The sequence below is a fragment of the Danaus plexippus genome, chromosome 6, assembly GCF_018135715.1.
Source record: "Danaus plexippus chromosome 6, MEX_DaPlex, whole genome shotgun sequence".
NCBI lineage: Eukaryota > Metazoa > Arthropoda > Insecta > Lepidoptera > Nymphalidae > Danaus > Danaus plexippus.
In genome coordinates this window covers 6,482,889-6,503,445 of record NC_083540.1, presented here as the reverse complement: position 1 = coordinate 6,503,445, position 20,557 = coordinate 6,482,889, and the positions used below count along the sequence as shown (strand labels likewise).

The 20,557-nt window shown below is 28.7% G+C and overlaps 2 protein-coding genes across 4 annotated transcripts; both read left to right on the top strand.

Moving 5' to 3' along the window:
- The first annotated feature begins 4,467 nt into the window (after window positions 1-4,467).
- LOC116779242 (uncharacterized) lies at window positions 4,468-9,207 on the top strand. 3 transcript variants are annotated; one of them, XM_032673456.2, is made up of 5 exons: window positions 4,468-4,545; window positions 6,181-6,373; window positions 7,257-7,332; window positions 7,539-7,565; window positions 8,550-9,207. In XM_032673456.2, exons 2-5 carry the CDS (start codon window positions 6,190-6,192, stop codon window positions 8,560-8,562), a joined length of 300 nt encoding a protein of 99 aa, XP_032529347.1. In that variant the 5' UTR covers window positions 4,468-4,545; window positions 6,181-6,189; the 3' UTR covers window positions 8,563-9,207. The 3 variants fall into 3 exon arrangements, with proteins under 3 accessions (XP_032529347.1, XP_032529346.1, XP_032529348.1); XM_032673455.2 differs by having other exon boundaries at window positions 7,257-7,368; XM_032673457.2 differs by lacking the exon at window positions 7,539-7,565.
- A 6,120-nt stretch (window positions 9,208-15,327) lies between these two features.
- On the top strand, window positions 15,328-18,262 carry LOC116778935 (acanthoscurrin-1-like). Its single transcript, XM_032673035.2, has 4 exons — window positions 15,328-15,403; window positions 15,774-15,921; window positions 16,789-17,035; window positions 18,126-18,262. The coding sequence occupies exons 2-4, from the start codon at window positions 15,780-15,782 to the stop codon at window positions 18,172-18,174; spliced, it is 438 nt and encodes a 145-aa protein (XP_032528926.1). The 5' UTR covers window positions 15,328-15,403; window positions 15,774-15,779; the 3' UTR covers window positions 18,175-18,262.
- Window positions 18,263-20,557: the final 2,295 nt, after the last annotated feature.

The following is a 20,557-nucleotide window of genomic DNA, read 5'->3' as shown; positions in this document are numbered from 1 at the left end:
GAAGGCTTGAAAACGAAGTAATTTATTTTGATAAGACTTAATACCGTATTTATGTAAATAGCTTTCCAATAAACGCTTTAGGAATGGCAATTTTTAAAAGTTGTATAATGGATATAGTAAGTTATTCTTTAGGTATAGACATGCCACAGCGGACACAGATTTAAGGCAGCGTTTTCGTTAAAAGCTCTCAGACAGCTCATGTTTCCGGATATCATCAATAAATATCTTTAATTTACACACAAGTAGGTAAATACAAAAAGTTAACAAACTATATATTAAAACCTTCCTCGAGAATTACGCTATCGAGTGGTTATAACTGTTTGATAATTGGTGCAGTAGTTTTTCCGTCTATCGCGAACAGACAGACAGACAGACGCGGCGAGGGACTTTGTTTTATAAAATGTGTATAGATTGATATTGATATAAGATTCAGGGACGATGGCATATGTCATGTAAAAAGAAATAATGATGTTATTTGTTATGTTATTAAATTACATATAAGAACCTTAAGTATCAGTGAACAATAGTGCAAAGCTATTGCAAAACAAAAATATTATATCGTGAGATTTAACATCCGCTCTCGAAAATGGTTCATCAAAAATTTCTATGGATTCCTAAGATAGAACTATAAAAATATACATATACATGGGGATGAGACTTACGTACGTACATAACATACAAAAGGAAGAAATTCGATTCACGCTAAAAAATAAGAGAGAAAAGGCAAATTTTTGAAAGGTCAACATTTAATAATTTTTACTGGGAACGAATAAGGCTTTGTAGCTTGAGCCATTTTAATATATAAATACAAGATAATATTTCGAAACGGAGAAGATGTATAAATACTCGAAATTGTTAATTGTTAATTAATACCGAATGTACATAGTAACGCCGTCCCGGTTATTATTAATAATATATATATATATATATATATATATATATATAACTGATTAAATAATGTCTACTAGTTAGATATTTAGAAAATTTAATATAATAAAAAAATTACGAAATCTTAGAATAGCAGTGCTATATTTATGAAATATTGCTTATGAAAAGAATATTTTACTTGTCTGATGTTCGTTTTTCTTTATATATATATATATATATATATATATATGTATATATATATATATATATATACATATACATATACATATATAGTCCTTATATCCTGTAATATACATAAGGCTCGCCGATTGAAATTAAAAGGAATTGGTTCATAAAAAAAAATAAAATTAGAATATGACGTTGTTGCTATACGTTACATAATTGATGAAATAAATTATGACTATGGATATTAGATTACCATAAAGCTAATTCTCAAGCCTTTACAATGTAGAATATCACGCGTCAGTTCAAGTCTCACATTTACGTAACGTAAAGAATAATATTTTTAACCATATTATTTTACTTAGTCGTGACTGTGTATCCGTAAAATCTGTAAGATTAAAGTAGGTTATGGAAAAAAACAAACGTGAGAATATATTTTCATACATACATATATATATATATATATATACATTTACAAGACTTGCATAAGTATTGAGAATTCAGAAGCCGTCACATTCTTTAGTATTCTTTGCGTCGAAATGGACAAAACAAGTGATTTATTTCATTCTCAGAATAGATGAAAAGAAACTACGATATCAAAATTAAGATTTTAATATTAAATGGCGATATTTATAACCATATTTAAGATAATGATAAACATTCTTCTTAAGCATTACTAGATAGCATACATCGAGATTATTGCTCATTAAGATGTTACTCAACATTGACCTCTAAATCCGAGGTGTGACCCAATCGTAGGTAAACATAGAAACATTCATACCGCCGCCAAATATCGCAATTCATTTCATAGAAGTTTCGCGCCTTTTTTATTATCAATACGTGCTTGAATATTTAATTATGATCTCCTTTTATTTCCATAAATAAGTTATAGGGCGATAGAAATCTGAAACTAGTAAATTGTTATTATGTTGATATGTTTGAATTATTACACGACCACACAAAAAGGGAGGGTCTTGTTTTTTTTAGTGTATTTATGTCTATATATTTCTTGATACGGCCTAGAGCTTTAAGGTTTGTCATATTTTATGTGACTTGTGTCAATAGATTCGCTTGATCGCGCGAGTGACACAGGGTTCATCAACATTGATAAATTTTAAATTTTGAGCTAAAAAGTAATATAAAAAAATAAAAAGGTTTTAAAGGTCATTACTTATACATTAATAACTTATATTTTATTAGAGTTTGTAATGGGACGTTGTGATAAATCACATAAAAATACACACCTATAATATAAATGTGATGTTAGTCTTTTTATCTTTTCAGTTTAATGACTTTAATTAAGATGGCTGATATTGATGAGTATTTTTAACAGTGTATTTTTAATTTATGGCCCTTGTTTATTTTAAAAATTCGGCTTTCAGTATATTAATAGCTCATATACTGCATACAATAAATAGTTTTGAATGTTGAAATGCAATTGACAAAATTTTCTAAAAAAAAAAAATGTAGAATATATCTCTAAATATATTTATGTGACATGTTTTTGCATGTTTATTAGTGGAATGAATTGAATTTTTTGTTGTTAATTTCACTAACTATTATTGAGCATGGCAACTAGGAATTTTTATTTTGTATTTTTAAACTTAATAATAGAAACGGTTTAGTTGAAGCTTTGATTTTTCGCTTACACAGTCCTGTTATTTACATTTTTTGTAGGTATATATAAAAAAGGCAGAAGATTTCTCAACTGTTTTCAAATAAATAGTTTAATGATTTGATTGACAGTGACATTTGTCCAGTAATTGAAAGAGTACTTTGAAGGAATGACCTAGACATTTAGTAGCTGCCAGTAATAAATATTCAAAAGGTATTTATTTCAACCTGAATACACTTTTTTAAATTGCAACCCGGTCGTGTTATTTGGAATATATTATAGTGTATAGAGTTATTAGTAGTCCTTGCAATGCTTGCCTTTGTAAGGCGCAAACTATAACATGCTTATGTCATTTTGACCACGCAAATTGACGTAATTAGAAATTACATGATCACTTCACGAAACTAAGCAGCCGGTAGAGCGTTACTTACACATGCTGATCGGGGTGTTGGCTATTGTGTAATACTTTTTATACTTTTATATGCATTATGAGTATACAGTTAATTAATTCAAACGATTGTATTTGTTTCTACGTATCAATTAATCAGTTATAATGCAAATATTAAATAATATAATTATTGCAGGTTATATATCTCTGCGGGAAAGTTATTTTGTAATAGCTGAAATGAAATCGATTTTATAAAATGATTTATATTCCTTGCTTATATGATTAATTGATCGTGTATGAATAAAAATTTATATAGTTTCGTCGCTTTTTTAAATTAATTAATAAAACCTTGTAAGTATTTTTATTTGAACTTAATGCAAACGATAATTATCTATAGAAATAAATACTACATTGTCTTTTTTTAATGATGTAGTAAATATTGAAAGGCCAAAGTCTATATGTCTGTCTACAGTTATTTATTTAATATTATCTTAATTGGACGTTTCCGAATTACGAGTTTATCTACTTTTTTTATAAAAATAAATGTAAATAACGATTTCGTGTAGCTCAGTGTCCCCGGAGAGATTTCCGAATGGAACTCATATTTACAATTGAAAAAAGGTTATCTTTCTCAAATTCTTAGAAGTGCAGCCAACTTTAGAATTAAATCTATTTGCGTGAAATAAAATCACATTTATTGAATGAAATAAATTGTACATATTTTTTTAAATGATATATTTTTATTCGTATTCCCCCTGAATGAATAACATTCGAAGAATCTCAGTGGTTTCGAAGGAATATTAGTTCGTACGCATGGTATGTAAATTTCGACATCCTTGGCATTTTCTTTCGTGTGCGTTAGACAAATATTATGAGAGGTTGGAGGTAATTGAAGATATATTGTAATGTAATATGAGCTGTTTTTATATTGTGGTAATTAATTATAATATGTAAATCAATATTAAGGAGGTTTCTTAAAATAAATACGTATTACTTGTACGGCATTATAAATATTAAAAAAAAGTTAAAAACCCATAATGGAGATGAGTTCATTAAAAATTCTCGATTCGCAGCCAGGAAATGTTTCACATTAATATTTTAACATTGTTCAGCCTTCTGTATCCATCATCATTACATATCGTGAAACGCTATCTTAAATTTTTAAAGCTTAAACGTTCGTGGCAGCTCTATAATTATTTTAATATTCTCCATATTCCCTTGAAATTAATTACATTGCTCTGTGAGGACAGCGGGTTAAAAAACTATACGAGTAATAATTCCTTAAATCCAGGAAGGGGTAACCCTGAGTTTGTGGAATCGTAGTTATGCGTCCCATTCATATTGGATTGCCGTGCGTGTGATTGTTGCGTGTATCAACCCTACCACCAAGCATTGATTTTACAGCATATAAAAGAATTTGTTACCTCCCCATTGTCATCTGTGAGTTAGTGATCGCTGCAGTGCCGTGTTGTGTGCAAACAAAGCCGCCAAGGTATCTCGTCATTTACTTAAATTAGCATTCAGAACAGAATTCGAAAGGAACTGTACACACTTGTCACGTGCAGTTTCAAAATAATAATTTCTTGTTTAAAATTAGTTTATTTACAAATACCATATAATTTATTAAATCATACAAATGTCGTGCCTTTGTACTTGAATTGTTTTGCAACTAATAATTTCTATCAGAATCAGTTCTTCTTAAACAAAATAAATTTTCTGAACACGTACACGAGACATTGGATACGTTCTGAAGCTTTTCGATAGATATAGAAGTAAATATTTTGTTCGTTGCATCCGCAACCAATATCAAAGAGACGTTGAACGGAAAACTAAATAAAAATGTCTCAATTCTCGATGGTATGTTTCCGAAGCCGGTGTATGTGTGCCTGAGTTTTAGATTTCCACCTTCAGAATAGAAATCAAATTTTACTGTAATGACATAAATAGAATTTACAACACGATACAGTCGTGAACAAATGTGCTCAACCGGCTAAATGGATTTTTTATTTGTTAGAGCTCAAAGGCCCGTACAACTTTGAATAATGAATGAAGTGATTGCTTCGTTGCTGAATTTATAACTTTTTTTTTTTATAGCAAAATTTATTGCAGCATTTTAGAAACATATATTATGCTTGTTTTTTAAATAAGCATTCCTGTTGATTTATCTTTAATTAATAAAAGACATGGTACCTACTACATGGAATGCTTATAATTGTTAACGCAATTAAAATAAAGAAAAAATACAATTTAGTTATGGTGTGATCAGTAAATATTTTAAGTGAGAATAATAAAAATGGTTTAATTTATTTTCAATTATTATTGCGATACGAAATTCTTAATAAATTTCTTGAATAGATGACAACTACAACTTTTTCGAAAGAACAAGGTTGTTGTACTTGCATCAAGGATATTGTACTTGTTTGTTAGCACCAATTGAATCCCGAAGGTCGGAAATTGACCATGTAAATTAGAAATGTTTGTGGATGTCCAGTTTTCAGTTAACTTATTTATTTAGCATATAACATTCTTCTTTCGAATTTCTCGAAGGTCTTCCCTAATGTGTAGGCACTGTATTAGAGAGCTCCACTTGTGACCCTTAAAAATATTTGACTTTCCCAAAGTATTCTCCAAATTGACTCTTGGTGTAAGTGTCATCATACTTCGTTCAAATCTATTTTCTAAAGATCCACAAGAAATAAAGAATCCAAGTTCTGTTTCCAATGATTAAAACCATTTACATAATAAATTTATGGCATTACAGTATATTATTTGCATGGTTATACAACGTATGATATTCAATCATTCCTGCTCTGACTGCGGAGAATATTTCGCATTCACTACATTCCTCTGATTTGAATGTTAACATCACAAGGAAGTGATTTCTGTTGCGATTCGAGAATTTTAAAATTTTCTATAAAATATTTTCATTTAAATCCAGAATCTCTGCGTCTTCAATAAATCCATTATACTGTTAAGTAATGAGGAAACTTAAAGAAATAATGTACGTGTATAACCAAAACTGATATGACTTTTTCCATCATAACAAATTATTTCTACTTACACTGGTGCATTAATTTTGAAGAGAAGAAATTTATTAAGTTGTTGTTTAACATTGTTTATTTAACAGGAAACGATAATGCAATCCTCAACCATCATTGTCCTGGTTTGTCTCGTGGTTGTTGTCGCGAGTGTTCAATACGAACAATTAGCCGACGAACATAACGTGGACACAAACATTGAATCACAAAACACACCACTGCACGAGAGAAGTGCGAGAACGAAACGAGGTCTGCTACTTCTTAAGAAGAAACTCATCCTTGGTATGAAGATTACTTTTTTTTGGTCTTATTATGAGATTTTAATTATAAAATGTGCTGTCCTGATATAGCTTTAATACATTTTAAATCTAGAAATTTTAATATCAATACAAAAAATCTTTTTATATATAAAATTTTATTTAGAGAACTTCCTTCTAAAACAAATATTTACTGTATAAACAAACATTGTATTCACTCCCAATTGTTTGTCTATGGGTTTATTAACTGCGCTTAGTGACTACGTAGCCATGACACGGTATCCGTCTCTCAATATGGGCGTATACTACTTAAATTAAAAATAATTAATGAAAAAGAATTGTTGTTAAATAGGACATCACATAAACATTTTATCTCAATTCATGAGTCAGGCGGATGAACGTTTAAATATGGCCAGGGATATCAGGTCAGGGACTTATATTTTACGCTAATATGTGGCAGTATTTATTCAATAAGAAGTGACTTGAACTCAACATGAACATGCTATACGTATTGAAAAATATGTTACATTTCACAAGTATAAAGGAGAAATCATATATTGGCCTGTTAATATTGACATAATATTTCATACAATCACGCTTTTGTATATACATATTATGTCTATATGTATGTACAAGTAATTAGTTCACATTAATATGGTGACAAAATTTGTAACCCTGATTTTGTTTGCTTTGGTTTGGTTCGGACCGTCAAATTATATTTCATATTTGTCTTGTTCAATATATAAAATTATGGCCATTGATATATTATTAACAAATTTTCATAAAACATAATATTTATACTTAAATAAATGTTATTATTTTAATCTGAATTTCTAATATTTTATAACTGTGAATTTGTATGTACGTTTGTGTTAATGTTAATTTAATTCAGAATCTTCATTTTATAGGGGCTTTAGGTTTGAAGGCGGCGAAAGCAGGAGCGGTTGGTGCGGGGGTGGTCGGCGCCCTCGCCCTCAAGAAACAGTCAGTACCAAGAGTCACTATACAAACTGAACAACGGTATTGGGTTTAACTACTAACAATACATACATATAAAATTATCATTTACTAACGAATTACTAAAATTTATTTATCATTTTAACATTTATATTTATTATATTATTTAAATTTTATTGAATTATTTATGTATTTTATTACGCTTTTAATGTAACGCTTTTGTGATATTACAGCTATCCAAAACACGTCGAAGTTCATAGGTGAGTTCATATGCATTTAACTTATATATCATTCATATATATTGAGATAAAGCTTTATTATAAGTTTGAAAAACATTAAAAATATGTTGAAATTTTATGAAAAGCGCCTTCATATATATAAGTGTAGTGACAATATTACGTAAAGGTAAACGAAGTTCAAAACATTATTCAGGGTTACTTTGAGCAAATAGAATGTATTGAAATCATTGAATGAAGAGATCAGTGTCCGTGACACGTTGGAGATAATTATTTACTTGAAGTTGCAAACACAATAGCATTTGATAATTAATATACATGAAAATAAAAAAATATATAGGCAAATGAGCATAAGAATGTTTTGTTTTTATGCTTGAATATGCACCTTAAATAAATATTATCATCGAAATAACACGCGATTGCTCATAAAGTAATAAATTTTCTTGCTTTGTAATCAATTTATACCTTTGCTCTATCGAAATGTGTATATAAAATTATTAAACCGACAAAAATTTTCCATAACTAGGAAAGTCAAGAAAGGAAAGTGAGCTTTATATACAATTCTGTTACATTGATTATAAATTTTATTATTGGAAGCGCGACAGCCGACAGTATATAGAGCAAACAGACTAAATCAAACAAGAACATGCTTGAATATAAACATGCTCATTTGCAAAACCACACGACAAATTCCAAATACATGTGCTTGCTAATGTTAAATCAACATTATGGTACTTACTGTACGCATAAAATGCTTTATTTTACCGAGCATGTTTGAAGATTTGCGTCACATATGACACGGGGCAAGTCTATTAACAGTTGACATATCTTACCTAACAAGCTCCGTTTACGATATGCGAATAATTATGGCTTTACACAAGTATTTGTTTCGGCAAAACCCGATTTTTATGGTTTCTAAGGAATGCGGATTTCTATGCCCATAAGATTTTGTTGTTGAATATTGTCGATGTAATATTAATAAATAAATATTTTTTTATTCTCTTTCAGTTGGTCAGGTTAAGCTGAGTGGAATTTCTGTTAGAGCATCTACAGTGCCGGAAGAAATACTAGAAGTTATCCTGCCACATAGTTAAGATTATTTTAGTTAAGACCGATGGGTATTTTTAATTAGATAGACGTAAATTTACAAAAGCTTTAAGTCAATAGACAAAATTTAACTATTTCGATTGATTCATAATACTGCCGATGGCCATAACATTACTTCATCTTTTATTACTGGCAGTAAAAAGAAAGTATAATAAAACCAGCTAATGGAATAGAAAAATCTCAATAGAAATATAATAGATGAGTTATCATCTTAATATATGGCACAAAAAGGTGTTATATGTTTTGAAAGATGTTGCCATCACTCGTATAAATCAATATATGGAAATAATGACAGGAAGGCAAAGGGATAAATGCTTACAATATTTTTGGGACTGAACAGCCGTTTCATATATACATTTCTTTTAGCGGGTTTGTAATAATGCCACAGATTTTCTCACCCGCCATCAATTGCTTCCTTTATTCATCATTCAAGCGGAATTTTTGAATGCTCGGTCATAAGTGTTTAACACCAGCGTAACGTTGCGTTTGTTATAATATTTATAACAAACAATGACCTGTCTATCTTTGTTTTGTTTTTATTAAATGTTATATACCAAACAATATTTTTGTTTTTTTATAATTTACCCACATGTTAAGAAATATAAAATGAACTAGGTGACCGTTATGATTGAAAACAAACATTACGGTATTTTTCTATATAATCGTTAAGTTGTCTTTACTCGAAACTACCATTTATATACTTATTATACCTGAGGTATTTTATTTTGATAACAAAATATTATTTTATTTTTTTAATAGTATATATGGAAAAATAAGTAAACTCAAGTAAAGTGAACAGAGAGTTATTGCTTGCATAATGTATGTATGTTTATGAAATACATTTATTATATTTATATATTCAATTCTATTTTTCGAATCGATTGTCTGTTACACATGCACGGTTTTAAATATATATTTTTTATATACTTCACTATGTTGAAGTTAAAAAAAATATTGATCTAGAAACCGTAGTAGTAGATATTCACATTCAAGTTTAGTAATGACATTCAAACAGAGTAGTCAAATAAAAAATTTAAATAAATTTAAAAGTATATTTACTTTGGTTCTTGTTCAGTGTTTCTGATTTCAAAGGAAATTCTGCTGGTTCTCGATAGATTAATATAAAGTTGTATCTTTTTAGCTCCGAGTTATTTCATCAGAAATCTTTGTTATATCTATGCGGTAAACTGCTTGTTTAGTGTGTGTTAACAAAAACTTTTCTTAAAAACTAGTAAAATAGGGTGATACTGGCAACATTACTAGTTTTTGAACGTAAACTCCAACACGGAAACTGTATGTTTAATGTATTATAAGTCCTGTCACCGTCAGAACAGGATTGGAAGGAGCCATTTTACTAAACAAATATTATCACAGTTAGGATGGATTCCTGTTCCACGAAAAGAAAAAATCGTACGATAGCAATCGTCTATCAATTCGTTTCATTTAAAAATGTAATATTGAAAGAGATGTTTAATCAGTACTTTTTTGTAACTCTAAAATTAGAAACGGAGTAATGGGTTGTAAGCTTGTAAATTATTTCAAACACGAAAGTATCACTTTCATGTTTGAAATCCAAAAAAATATTAAATGGATGTAATATATTTGTTTTAATTTAATGTCAATATTTTTCTAACGGATAATTTTACTACTACAGATCTATCGAGATTATATTATTATTCAAAAACATTTTTTTGTTATATTAATAAAAAATATATTAATTTGTAATATCAAAACGTGCGGATGAAATTTTTTTTCACCAACAGTTAGTAAATATTTAAGACTTTAGATTATATCGTATAAAGTAATTTTAAAATAAAAAAAAAATCGTTTCGTGTATTGTTTTAAATATGCTGATATATTAAAAAGTTAATACTATATTTTATATAAGAATTATTAAAAACAAGTAAATGAATTCGATCATATTTTTATTAATTTTACAAACTAAAATATACAAGAATAAGTATCAATGCAATAAGAAAATTCATCAATGGAATGAAAAAAAAAAACAACAAAATATCTTATATACTAACTCAATTATGTAAGCTATCACAAATTTTTATTGGAAAAGTTATTAAATAAATATTATTTTTTACGGCCTGACAACTAGTTTGTACCGTTTGAATGATTCTATGAAACTTGTTTTGTAAAGAAAAACCAATGATGTAATCCGTTCGAGAAATATTCATAATAAATTCAATGCTTTAGTAATTTCTTTTCACAACAAGTATTTTATGCGATTGATAACAATTATTAAGTTACAGATCTTATTCGTGATAGTTAAATCATCATTGTCGGTTAGGTTTAAAAAATTCCTACGAGGTTTCCTTAGCTTTTAATATAGCAAAATACGCAATGACATGAATGACAAGCAATATGACTTTTAAAAAATCCGAGACAACAAAGAATTTTATTACGTAGCAGTAAATAACTTCACCAACGTGCATTTAAAGATTACTTCCTTTATATTTGATAATATAAATGAAGAATAATAATGTTATTATAATTAACATATAGTAAATACTTGTAAAGCCAATTAACCGCATTGGAATCTTAAGGGCTATATTGAAATGTTTGGTCATATGTTAAAATGGCTCAACTGTGATGGTTGACCATGATGTATGTATATGTGGTGTATGTGTACGGTGTCCGCAGACCTTGCGATCATGAGGTCGTCGACCTCACCTGCGAATTAGCATGCGAAATAAATTATCGTCTGACGTACAGAAAAAAACTTGTTATTTTTCCACATAGTTACCATTGTAAGATATCGATTTGACATATCGTATACAAATACCGTTTTAAATTCGTGCTAATGAATACTTATTTAATCTTAGTATAAACATTATGCCAACTTATTTAACTTAAATCAGTTATTAAAGATTTACATACGTACATAATATATGTATGGACATGTAGAACATTTCATTAAAATTAATTAAACTTAATACACATGTAAATGCTCATAAAATGACGAATTAAAATATTTAATAAAATGAAAGCAATGTAATTTATATTATAGTGAATCTTTAACTTTATTTAGTGAGTAAATTAAGATAAGAGTTTTAAATTTGCCGATATTGGTGCAATAAGATTTTCGGAATTAGAAAAAAACATACGACAGCTGATAGGTCAGTTTTAGTAAAAACGAATTCCTACGTTGGATAATTTCTAATATATATTTTTTTATGTGTCAGTTGCCAAAAGAGCAGACGGCCTACTTGATGTGCAGTAACCACCGTCGCCCATGGACATCCGCAATATCTCTGTACAGATGCGTTGCCTACCTTGGTTGTTGAAAATAATAACAATATGATGTTAAATATGTTCGTAATATTGTTATAGTTAATATTTTTTTTCCGTTTTTTATTTCAAATAAAATAAAATTACACATTTTATATAAGTCCTTTATTACTTAAAAGTAATATGGAATTTCAAACACTTACATTTTTTCATAACGATTCCAAATTGTTTCTTATTTGTTTTCTATGGTCAATATACTTCTTGTGACATTCTTTAACATTATGACGTCACAAACAAGACATCGAGTCGTAACGTACTAAGAATCGTATGATGTTAAAATAAATATACATAAATACTTATTCAATTTATATATTTTTTTAAGCTTTTTTCTATTTTTTACATGTAAAGTATTTTTTTATTGACTTAATGTATTTGTTCCATGATTCATGAGATTTTTTTGTTGTCATGATCTCTTTTATTTCGAAAATGAAAATTTATCTTACATCATAGGATTTGCCACCATTCAATTTATTTTTATAGAGTTCTGTGAAGTCAAAGGCCTACGTCAACGAGCTCACAGTTATGTAAATATGCATTATAGGAGGAAATTAAAATCTGTATCAACGAAATTCTGCTACATTTATACAAAATGGTCATGGGAAATGTTGATAAAGGAGTAAACATATGTAACACCGGAAACCGAGGAGGCTTTTCGCCCAAAGTGTTATTCCATGAATAACTATTTTATGATTCAGTTGAAAAATCACAGCCTCAAGTGTGAACAGTAATTACTATAATTTTTTTTTCATATAATCGTTAATTTTATGATTTTCAATAAACATAATTGGAATATTATTCTCAAGTGAAGGTGTCGTTGCTTCTACATAGTTGTTAAATTTTTTTTGCAAATTTCGTAAATATGACCTTCTAATTGGCTCAAGAATTCTTATACGAAGCTTTTGTCAAACAAAGTGCCATAATTCTCCTTCGGCTACTAGAACTCATAGCAGTCATTACCCATCTGCAGTTTTCTAGGACGGTGAAAATATATTCATTGTTAATTTATAAATAATTTTGCAGAATTATAAAGAGTTAAAATTTTATTAAAATAATAATCTTCCTTAAAGGGGCAGCTAATTGTGATACTTGAAATTAATTTCAGTAACTTTATTTGTAACACTTCGGTTTATTAATTCATTCCTTTAATTCTTTTCATCTCATTGTCTTTTATTTAAGTTTCGAACCCATATTTAACGTTTATTGACATGACATTAAATATAAATGGCGTTGTCATATGACCTTTAAGTAACATTTTCCGGAAACTATTTTAGCCAAGTAAACAAAATGGTCTTTATACTATAGCCCATAACGAGACGTTGGGAAGATGTCCATGTAGAGCCCATTTTACGGCCGTCATAATTACTTTTAGCTACGTTGTATAGATCATCTTTATACGCTTTTCACTTTAACTGTTATTAATGACAGACGAATATAAAAAAAGATGTATTTACAGTTTGCGCTGAGAGGAAAAACAATCTGCATAATGCTGTCCAAAATATAATAAAAATAATCACTATATTAACTTTTCCAGAATAAGTTACATACACATGTGGAGAGAAAACGCAGCATGATAAAAAAAATGAAAAAGAAATATTCGCCTTAAAAATTTATGAAAAATATCATTTTTGCAAGCAGCAGACAAGTCTTTGACATTGTTGCTATCGCTTGCATTTGCTTCCCGCCTGCTCGAGACGGCTCGCAGAATCCATTAACTTAAATACACTGCGACACTGTTTAAAACACTGTTTGCAGTTTACAAATACAGTTTGTGTGTAACAGTTTCAATGTTTTATAATACTTTTTACATGAATATGTAACGGAATTAAACGTTGAAAACTTTCCCATAAAGTTTGTGTAACTTAATTGAATTGTTAAAAAGCGTTTTTCACGGCAAAAGTTATATTAAATGTCAGAACATGTTATGCAGTAATTTACAACGTGTAATATGGAACACATTTTGTAATTCATTAATTACCGTTCGAGGAAAGTCAACATTTTCAATGTTATTATTAAAACATAGCCTTGCTTTTGTTAGCTACAATTAATTATAGTGAAATAATATTTATAAAAAGCCTTGCACTTGTTATTAAAGAAGCTAGTATCTAAGGATTGATCAAAATTAAAACATCGTGAATGTCCTTAAAATTTTAAATAAGAAAATTATATTATTCTGAAAATAATTTGTTTTACTACAAACTTGGAGAAACGATAAAAGTTGATGTATGAGAAGTTTAAATGTATTAATTATTACTAGTAACTACACACATTTATTTTCTTAATAAAGCGTAGTTTTCTTAATTAGTCGTTTTGACATTCATACTATATCCTGATTTAAGGTTTTCATTTAAACGACTTTTTTATCTGATTTACGTAAAAAAAAAACCAGCCACGAAAGAAATAAAAAAAACCGAAATAATTTATAAAATATGACATACAGTCGTATCAAAAATAAATCTCTCCATTGCCTCTATATGCTTCAATTATTTAAGGAATTGCCATGAAGGTTTTTAAGGTCAATATCAAGTTTGCCATTCTATATTTTTAGTTTTTTTTTTTTATATATTTTGTATAGGGTCATACCATTCTCATGGTTTCAATGAATAGTTTTCTATTATCACTGACATCGATCGTCTTAATTCCATTACGTATTAATATGAGAGAATATTTATCTACGTATTTCTAGTTTTTAAAATGTTTATTTTATTTTTATATTGCGAACATTCCTTTAGTATCATAGTAATGTTGGTTTTAATTCATCAGGATTATGATCACTACATTAATTTATATGACATTTTCTCTCATAAATTATGAAATATATTGTAAATATTGTTGTAATGGTAATTGCAATGAATCATTATGATACAGATGTCAATGACATGTATGCGTTCGTGTCAGTAAGACTAAATCTCGTGTAAATCTAATCAGCATCAGGCTATGTAAACTGCTGTCTGCTTTGACAATACTAACTAACACTGCTCCCACGATAGTAACCCGGGTGACAGGAATTCTAGATTATGTTTACGGACTTAAATTCATGCTAAAAATTATATATTAAAAACGTATACTAATTGGACATATTTGAAACATTACAACCAGATTCAATTTGTATTTTATTCAATATATAATTTAAAAAATGTTTCTGAATAGTATTTTCGAATATTAAAATATATAGATTAATATGATTTAAAATATAAATAACATTTTTCAAAGTCCATATATGTTTAAGTTAATACATTTTTGATATGAAATGTGAAAAAGATCTTTAAGATACGAGGGCTTGAGGTAGAAGAGATAATTTAGATTAACGGACATTTGCAAATTAATTGGTGTTAAAAATTCTATAAGAATAGGGTGCGGCTCGAATCTTTTAGCCAATGGCATATGAGACGACCTATATAAGTAGCCGACAGGATTCTCGGACTCAGTGTGTGTTCAACGTGCCACTTTGACGACAGGTAGGTCCATGTAATATTTAAGAAATTGTCTCCTTAATTTCTCTACATTTTATAATCGCATTTTGAAAGAACTTTTTCTTAATTTGTGATCATAATCCTTTGGTTCAAAGAGAAATTAATTAACTTTTTTTTTCCTATCGTAAATTTAAATAAGAATAATAACTTGAAGAGTGAAGATTATGCCAAAAATTTTTTTTTTAATTTTACATTATTCCGCCAAAACAATTGGCGGAATTACTAAGATAAAAAGACTTTATAAGATTAATGGGTTAATACACAAATTACTTAGTAATTTATTCAAGTTTGTAATAAAAAAAAGGTTAATACAGTACACTCTGTATATAATTTGAATCATCGTTTTTTTTTATAGAAAAAAATGAAGGTGTCAATATTGATTGTTGTGTTGGCGGCGTGCGCGGTGACCCTGGCCGTGGAGTTGGCACCCGAAAACTTTGTGCAGCCCGTTGACCCTCGGAGTGTAACCTTACCAGCTGTCAACCGGCCAAAAAGATTTTTGGGTAATGATAGCACCTACGTAAAGTACATTTAAAATTCTTTGCTATAAAAGTGAACGTTTAACAATATTGAAAACTTCAATTAACGTGTTCATTTAGGAATAACGATTATATCAACATAGAACATGAAATTTTTATTCATAGCATATTGAACATTTCATTGGAAGCATTAATTTGGATATTTTTTTCTTTTTTTTGTTCCACCCCTTATATGGGAAAAAAGATAAGAGTTATTTATGAACTTGCAGCGCGATACACCATGAAATTGTCGTCAATTTCAAGCCAACTTAACGCCAATCTAAAATTTGATGTATAGTCGGGATGATACACATTATAAATTTTAAGTGTTGGCCAAGTTTAGCTCACAACAAAGGACTCAATCACACTGTATTTCTATTAAAAATATTTCGATTTTAGCATATATTTTAGAAGGAAATATGTTTTAGGACTGGTAATAGTAATATAATGCTATTGGAATTGACATTTAACATATAAATATAAAAAAACCTTATTAATTCATGGTGATAATGAAATGGCGATATGGTATCAGGCAAATTTTTTACAAGATAATTTGTGTTTTATATTCAGAATATTTATTTCGAATAAACTTATGAGATATATATTTTATGCTGTATATTTTTAATTTTTTTGCTTGTTTATATTTTGACAGTGCTTTCATAATAATTTATATTAATTAATATCTATTTATTATTTGATTAAAATCTCATCAGACATTTCAAAGGTACCATTGGGCAGTGAAATTTAAAACAAACAGATAAAGGGGAAAAATAAGAAATATGTATATTTTTATGTACAGAAGTATATTTTTGAATACCTTCATAAGTTTTCTTATATAATATTATTAAACAGGTCATGCAATCGGTGCTGCTGGATTGGCTGGAATAGCAGGTCTTGGAGCCCTTGGTCTTGGAGCTGGCATCATCGGCGCTAAAGCTGGCCTTATTGGCGGAGCTTTAGCTGGAGGAGCAATTGCTGCTGGAAGGGGCTTCGGTGGTCATTACGGAGGTGGTTACGCTAGAGGATACGGACACGGAGGTTATGGCGGTTATGGTGGATACGGAGGTTATGGCGGCTATGGTGGTTATAATGGATACAGGTAATTACTTTACATATATTTTATTTCAAGTACTCTAGTAAAATTTTACTTAATTTTTGTGCTTAAACTTTTTATATCACACTAGAATCTGAGTCTTCATAACTTGTGATAAGATTTCCTTTTACTATAAACATATATGAAGCTTTGATCTATATGAGAGTAAAAATAATCGATAAATCAATTCCAATACCAAGATACAAAAGAGAAGTAATATATATATATATATATATATATACTAGCTGTTACCCGCGACTCCGTCTGCGTAAGAAAAATAATAAGAAACTATGTCCAAACTTTAATGCCCCGTATGCGCCCTGCCTCCCACTCGCGCGTTATAATTTCGATGGTCTTTGGGATCTTGAAAAAAAAATACCCTTAGTTACTTTTTATTACATCAACCAATAAGTCCTGTTAAACGCGGTTCAGCTATTTTAGATATTAGCCGAAACAAACATACACTCGAATTGTCTTTACATATATATAAAAAAAAAATGTTTAAGGGTGAACAACTGTTTTCAGTAAGGGGTATGAAAAATTGATGTTGGCCGATTCTCAGATCTACTCAATATGCTCACAAAATTTCATGAGAATTGGTCAAGTCGTTTCGGGGGGTATGGGAACGAACATTGTGACACGAGAATTTTATACATAATATGAGAATTTTATACATATATATATAAACAAAAAGGTAAAAAAGAAAGATTAGAACCTGTTAGACGTGTTTTCCTCATAAAATGTATGAATGATTAACTTTTTGCGAATTTTTTTCTGGGGATTTCCTACTATTTAAATAACTATTCCGTTCACATTATTAGATCATTCCAATTGAAACGATCTTATGAATATGTTAAAAAATATAAAAAACTATAATACTTCTTTTTTGCATAAATCGAAAACCAGTTTTAGTTAGAGATGTATGATATACCGAAATAGAAATGATTTGGTCATCACACCGATGATACTCAACTAATATTTTATAATGTCAACGGTATTTCTATATTTTACGTCGATACTTATAAATTCCGTTATTAGTATTTCAGTTAACTTCCATTCACTCTACCGTAGCTTGAGTACCATTTTTACTTTTCAGGAGTTACTACTACCCATCTGCGTACGTTTACAGCGACCCGTGGTGCTGATTTTAGTTTAATGTTAGTAACATCGTGAGAATTACAGACTGATACAGACTCACGATTAGATTTAAGTCAAATAAAGAATTAAAAATGATACGATTTTCATTTAACCACCTTAAAAACATTCAAAAAGCAGACAGAAAAGATGTTTTTATTATTTGTATAGAATTTTATAAGACCACAATCTGCTATATTCTTTCCTTTATACCTTTAATATAAGAAGAGTAACTTTAAAAAAAAAAATCGTTTGAGCTCCAAATGAAACACATGATAATTTATATTTCTAATTCATTACTGTCTAGTCAATTAGTCTTATCCCTTTAACTTGTTTTGCGAAACAAAAAGAAAGCTATTTAAAAAAACTATGAATTTTGTATATACGCTAAAAATTCTTATATTATAACATTTTATTAGACGTTTCGTCAATTTTAAAGCAAACGTAATAACAGGCAGACGAGACGAAAATGTTTGTTAGTAAGTCTGGTTTTTTTATCATATACCGCCAACGATTTCTTAATCTTCTAGTGTACTTCTCTGAATGCAATGTGCTAATTGTGATTTGAGTTTTGGCGGTGTGTGGGATCAGAACTGTTAAATGCTAGACATCTTCTTTTTGAGAATTAGGATGGTTTTAATTTCAATCTTTTCAAATACTTTCCTAAAAAAATCTATGAAGATGTCAAACCAGATCTATAATGGCTTTTTTCTTTGTGTTCATATACTGTGACGTCACCCTACTCATATTTTTAATAACTCATCTGAGTCATTACGTTGAATTAGAATTAACAAACAGATAATAAAATTCTCGCAAAGCAGAAAAATTAACACATGACATACCAAAAGATTTTCTGCAGTTTAATAATTACTTTTAAAGTTTTAAGTAATTTTTATTACTTATGTATAAAACTTTTTATGTATAGTTTTACTAAAACGCCACAACAACCTTTACTATATCTATGTTCTGACTATATCTTCACATATATTTTATTACAAAACACGCCATAGTTACGTAACACTTACAACACATTGTTCTATATTGATTAGAATTTATAATGAGAATGTCATTTTCATTCTTGGCTCTGTAAATTTCATCAAAATATTTTCAAATGGTATCGAAAATTATAATAAAATAGCAAAAGCGCAGGAAAATTAACATGCAGTTTCAATTTCCTAGTTTAATGAGTTATGCATGATGAAATTTTCAAACGTTAAGTCGAGCAATTACAATCAAGAAAAGTGAAATTACACAAAAGCAAATTAAAATATTATAGCAATACATTCTTTGAATTTTTATATCACAATAAATTTAAGATTATGCTCAGTATTTTTTTTTAGATTAAAATATGTTTCAATACGTGGGTTTATGTATCTAAAGTTGAGCTAGATGAGGTGCTTGTAACTAGGAATTAGTAACAATTTAACAACGGTGAATAGTCCAGATAAGACTATCTATCGTGAAAATACTGGTGGAAGTCGTTGTTGACTACCATATAAATATACAACAATTATGAATATGAATTAAATATAATATATTATGTATTAAATAAAATATGAAGTATTCCGAACTGAACATGTAGCAGTAGAACTCATATACATGTAGGTCAAATAAACATTAACGTTTTTTTCTCTCTTTCGCCTCAGTTAAATAGAAAAGGGAACGTTCCTGAGGGATATTAATTGCAAAAACAGCGCTGACGTTAAAACTAAGTAATTAATGAATTTTATACATTCTAATAAAAAATATTTTACATTTATTTTAAGTAAATATTATATCAGAAAGTACTTTTTCAATTAAATTAGATGATTATATTATGTATTGAAAATTATGTTCAGGACGGAATATAACTTACACAGACAAATATAATATATTGAATAATATATAAATAGAAATTATATCTCTTTTACACAGAGATGGTATGACAGGCTATCAATCGTGATTATTATTAAGAAATATTTGTATTATAAAATTTGTTATAGTTTCATTTAAATGTAAGCAATTTTTTTCAAAATGTTACATGTTTGTAAATGCTCTGATTGTAAGATGTCATGTTATTTTCAATGGGTACGCTGATGTATTGTAGCTATCGGCAGCTTTTCGCTGAGTTTCGTAGTAGCGGTGTCAGAGCGAAGTTTAACGGAGATCGATGAGATTTGTCCACGCCATCGCCTCTTTAATCTCGTTTACAAAAGAGATTTATACGACTGCATTCTATACAGGATGCAGGTTCGGTCATTCTACTACACGTTCATAATCTAAAATATTAGAGCTTTTGAAAAATTCTACAATTAATCGAGGTCTTCGATTACGATGAGTAAAGATTAAATATTTTATTCTTAATCACTCTATTTTCTATCAAGTTACATAACACGTTTGTATAAAGAATAGAGT

Excerpts from the sequence above, each read along its gene's own strand:
- LOC116779242 (XM_032673455.2), top strand. The coding sequence starts at position 6,190 with ATGCAATCCTCAACCATCATTGTCCTGGTTTGTCTCGTGGTTGTTGTC. Across the intron at positions 6,374-7,256 it reads TAAGAAGAAACTCATCCTTG|GGGCTTTAGGTTTGAAGGCG; the intron begins GTATGAAGATTA and ends TTCATTTTATAG. Across the intron at positions 7,369-7,538 it reads ACTATACAAACTGAACAACG|CTATCCAAAACACGTCGAAG; the intron begins GTATTGGGTTTA and ends GTGATATTACAG.
- LOC116778935 (XM_032673035.2), top strand. The coding sequence starts at position 15,780 with ATGAAGGTGTCAATATTGATTGTTGTGTTGGCGGCGTGCGCGGTGACC. Across the intron at positions 15,922-16,788 it reads CCGGCCAAAAAGATTTTTGG|GTCATGCAATCGGTGCTGCT; the intron begins GTAATGATAGCA and ends ATTATTAAACAG. Across the intron at positions 17,036-18,125 it reads GGTGGTTATAATGGATACAG|GAGTTACTACTACCCATCTG; the intron begins GTAATTACTTTA and ends TTTACTTTTCAG.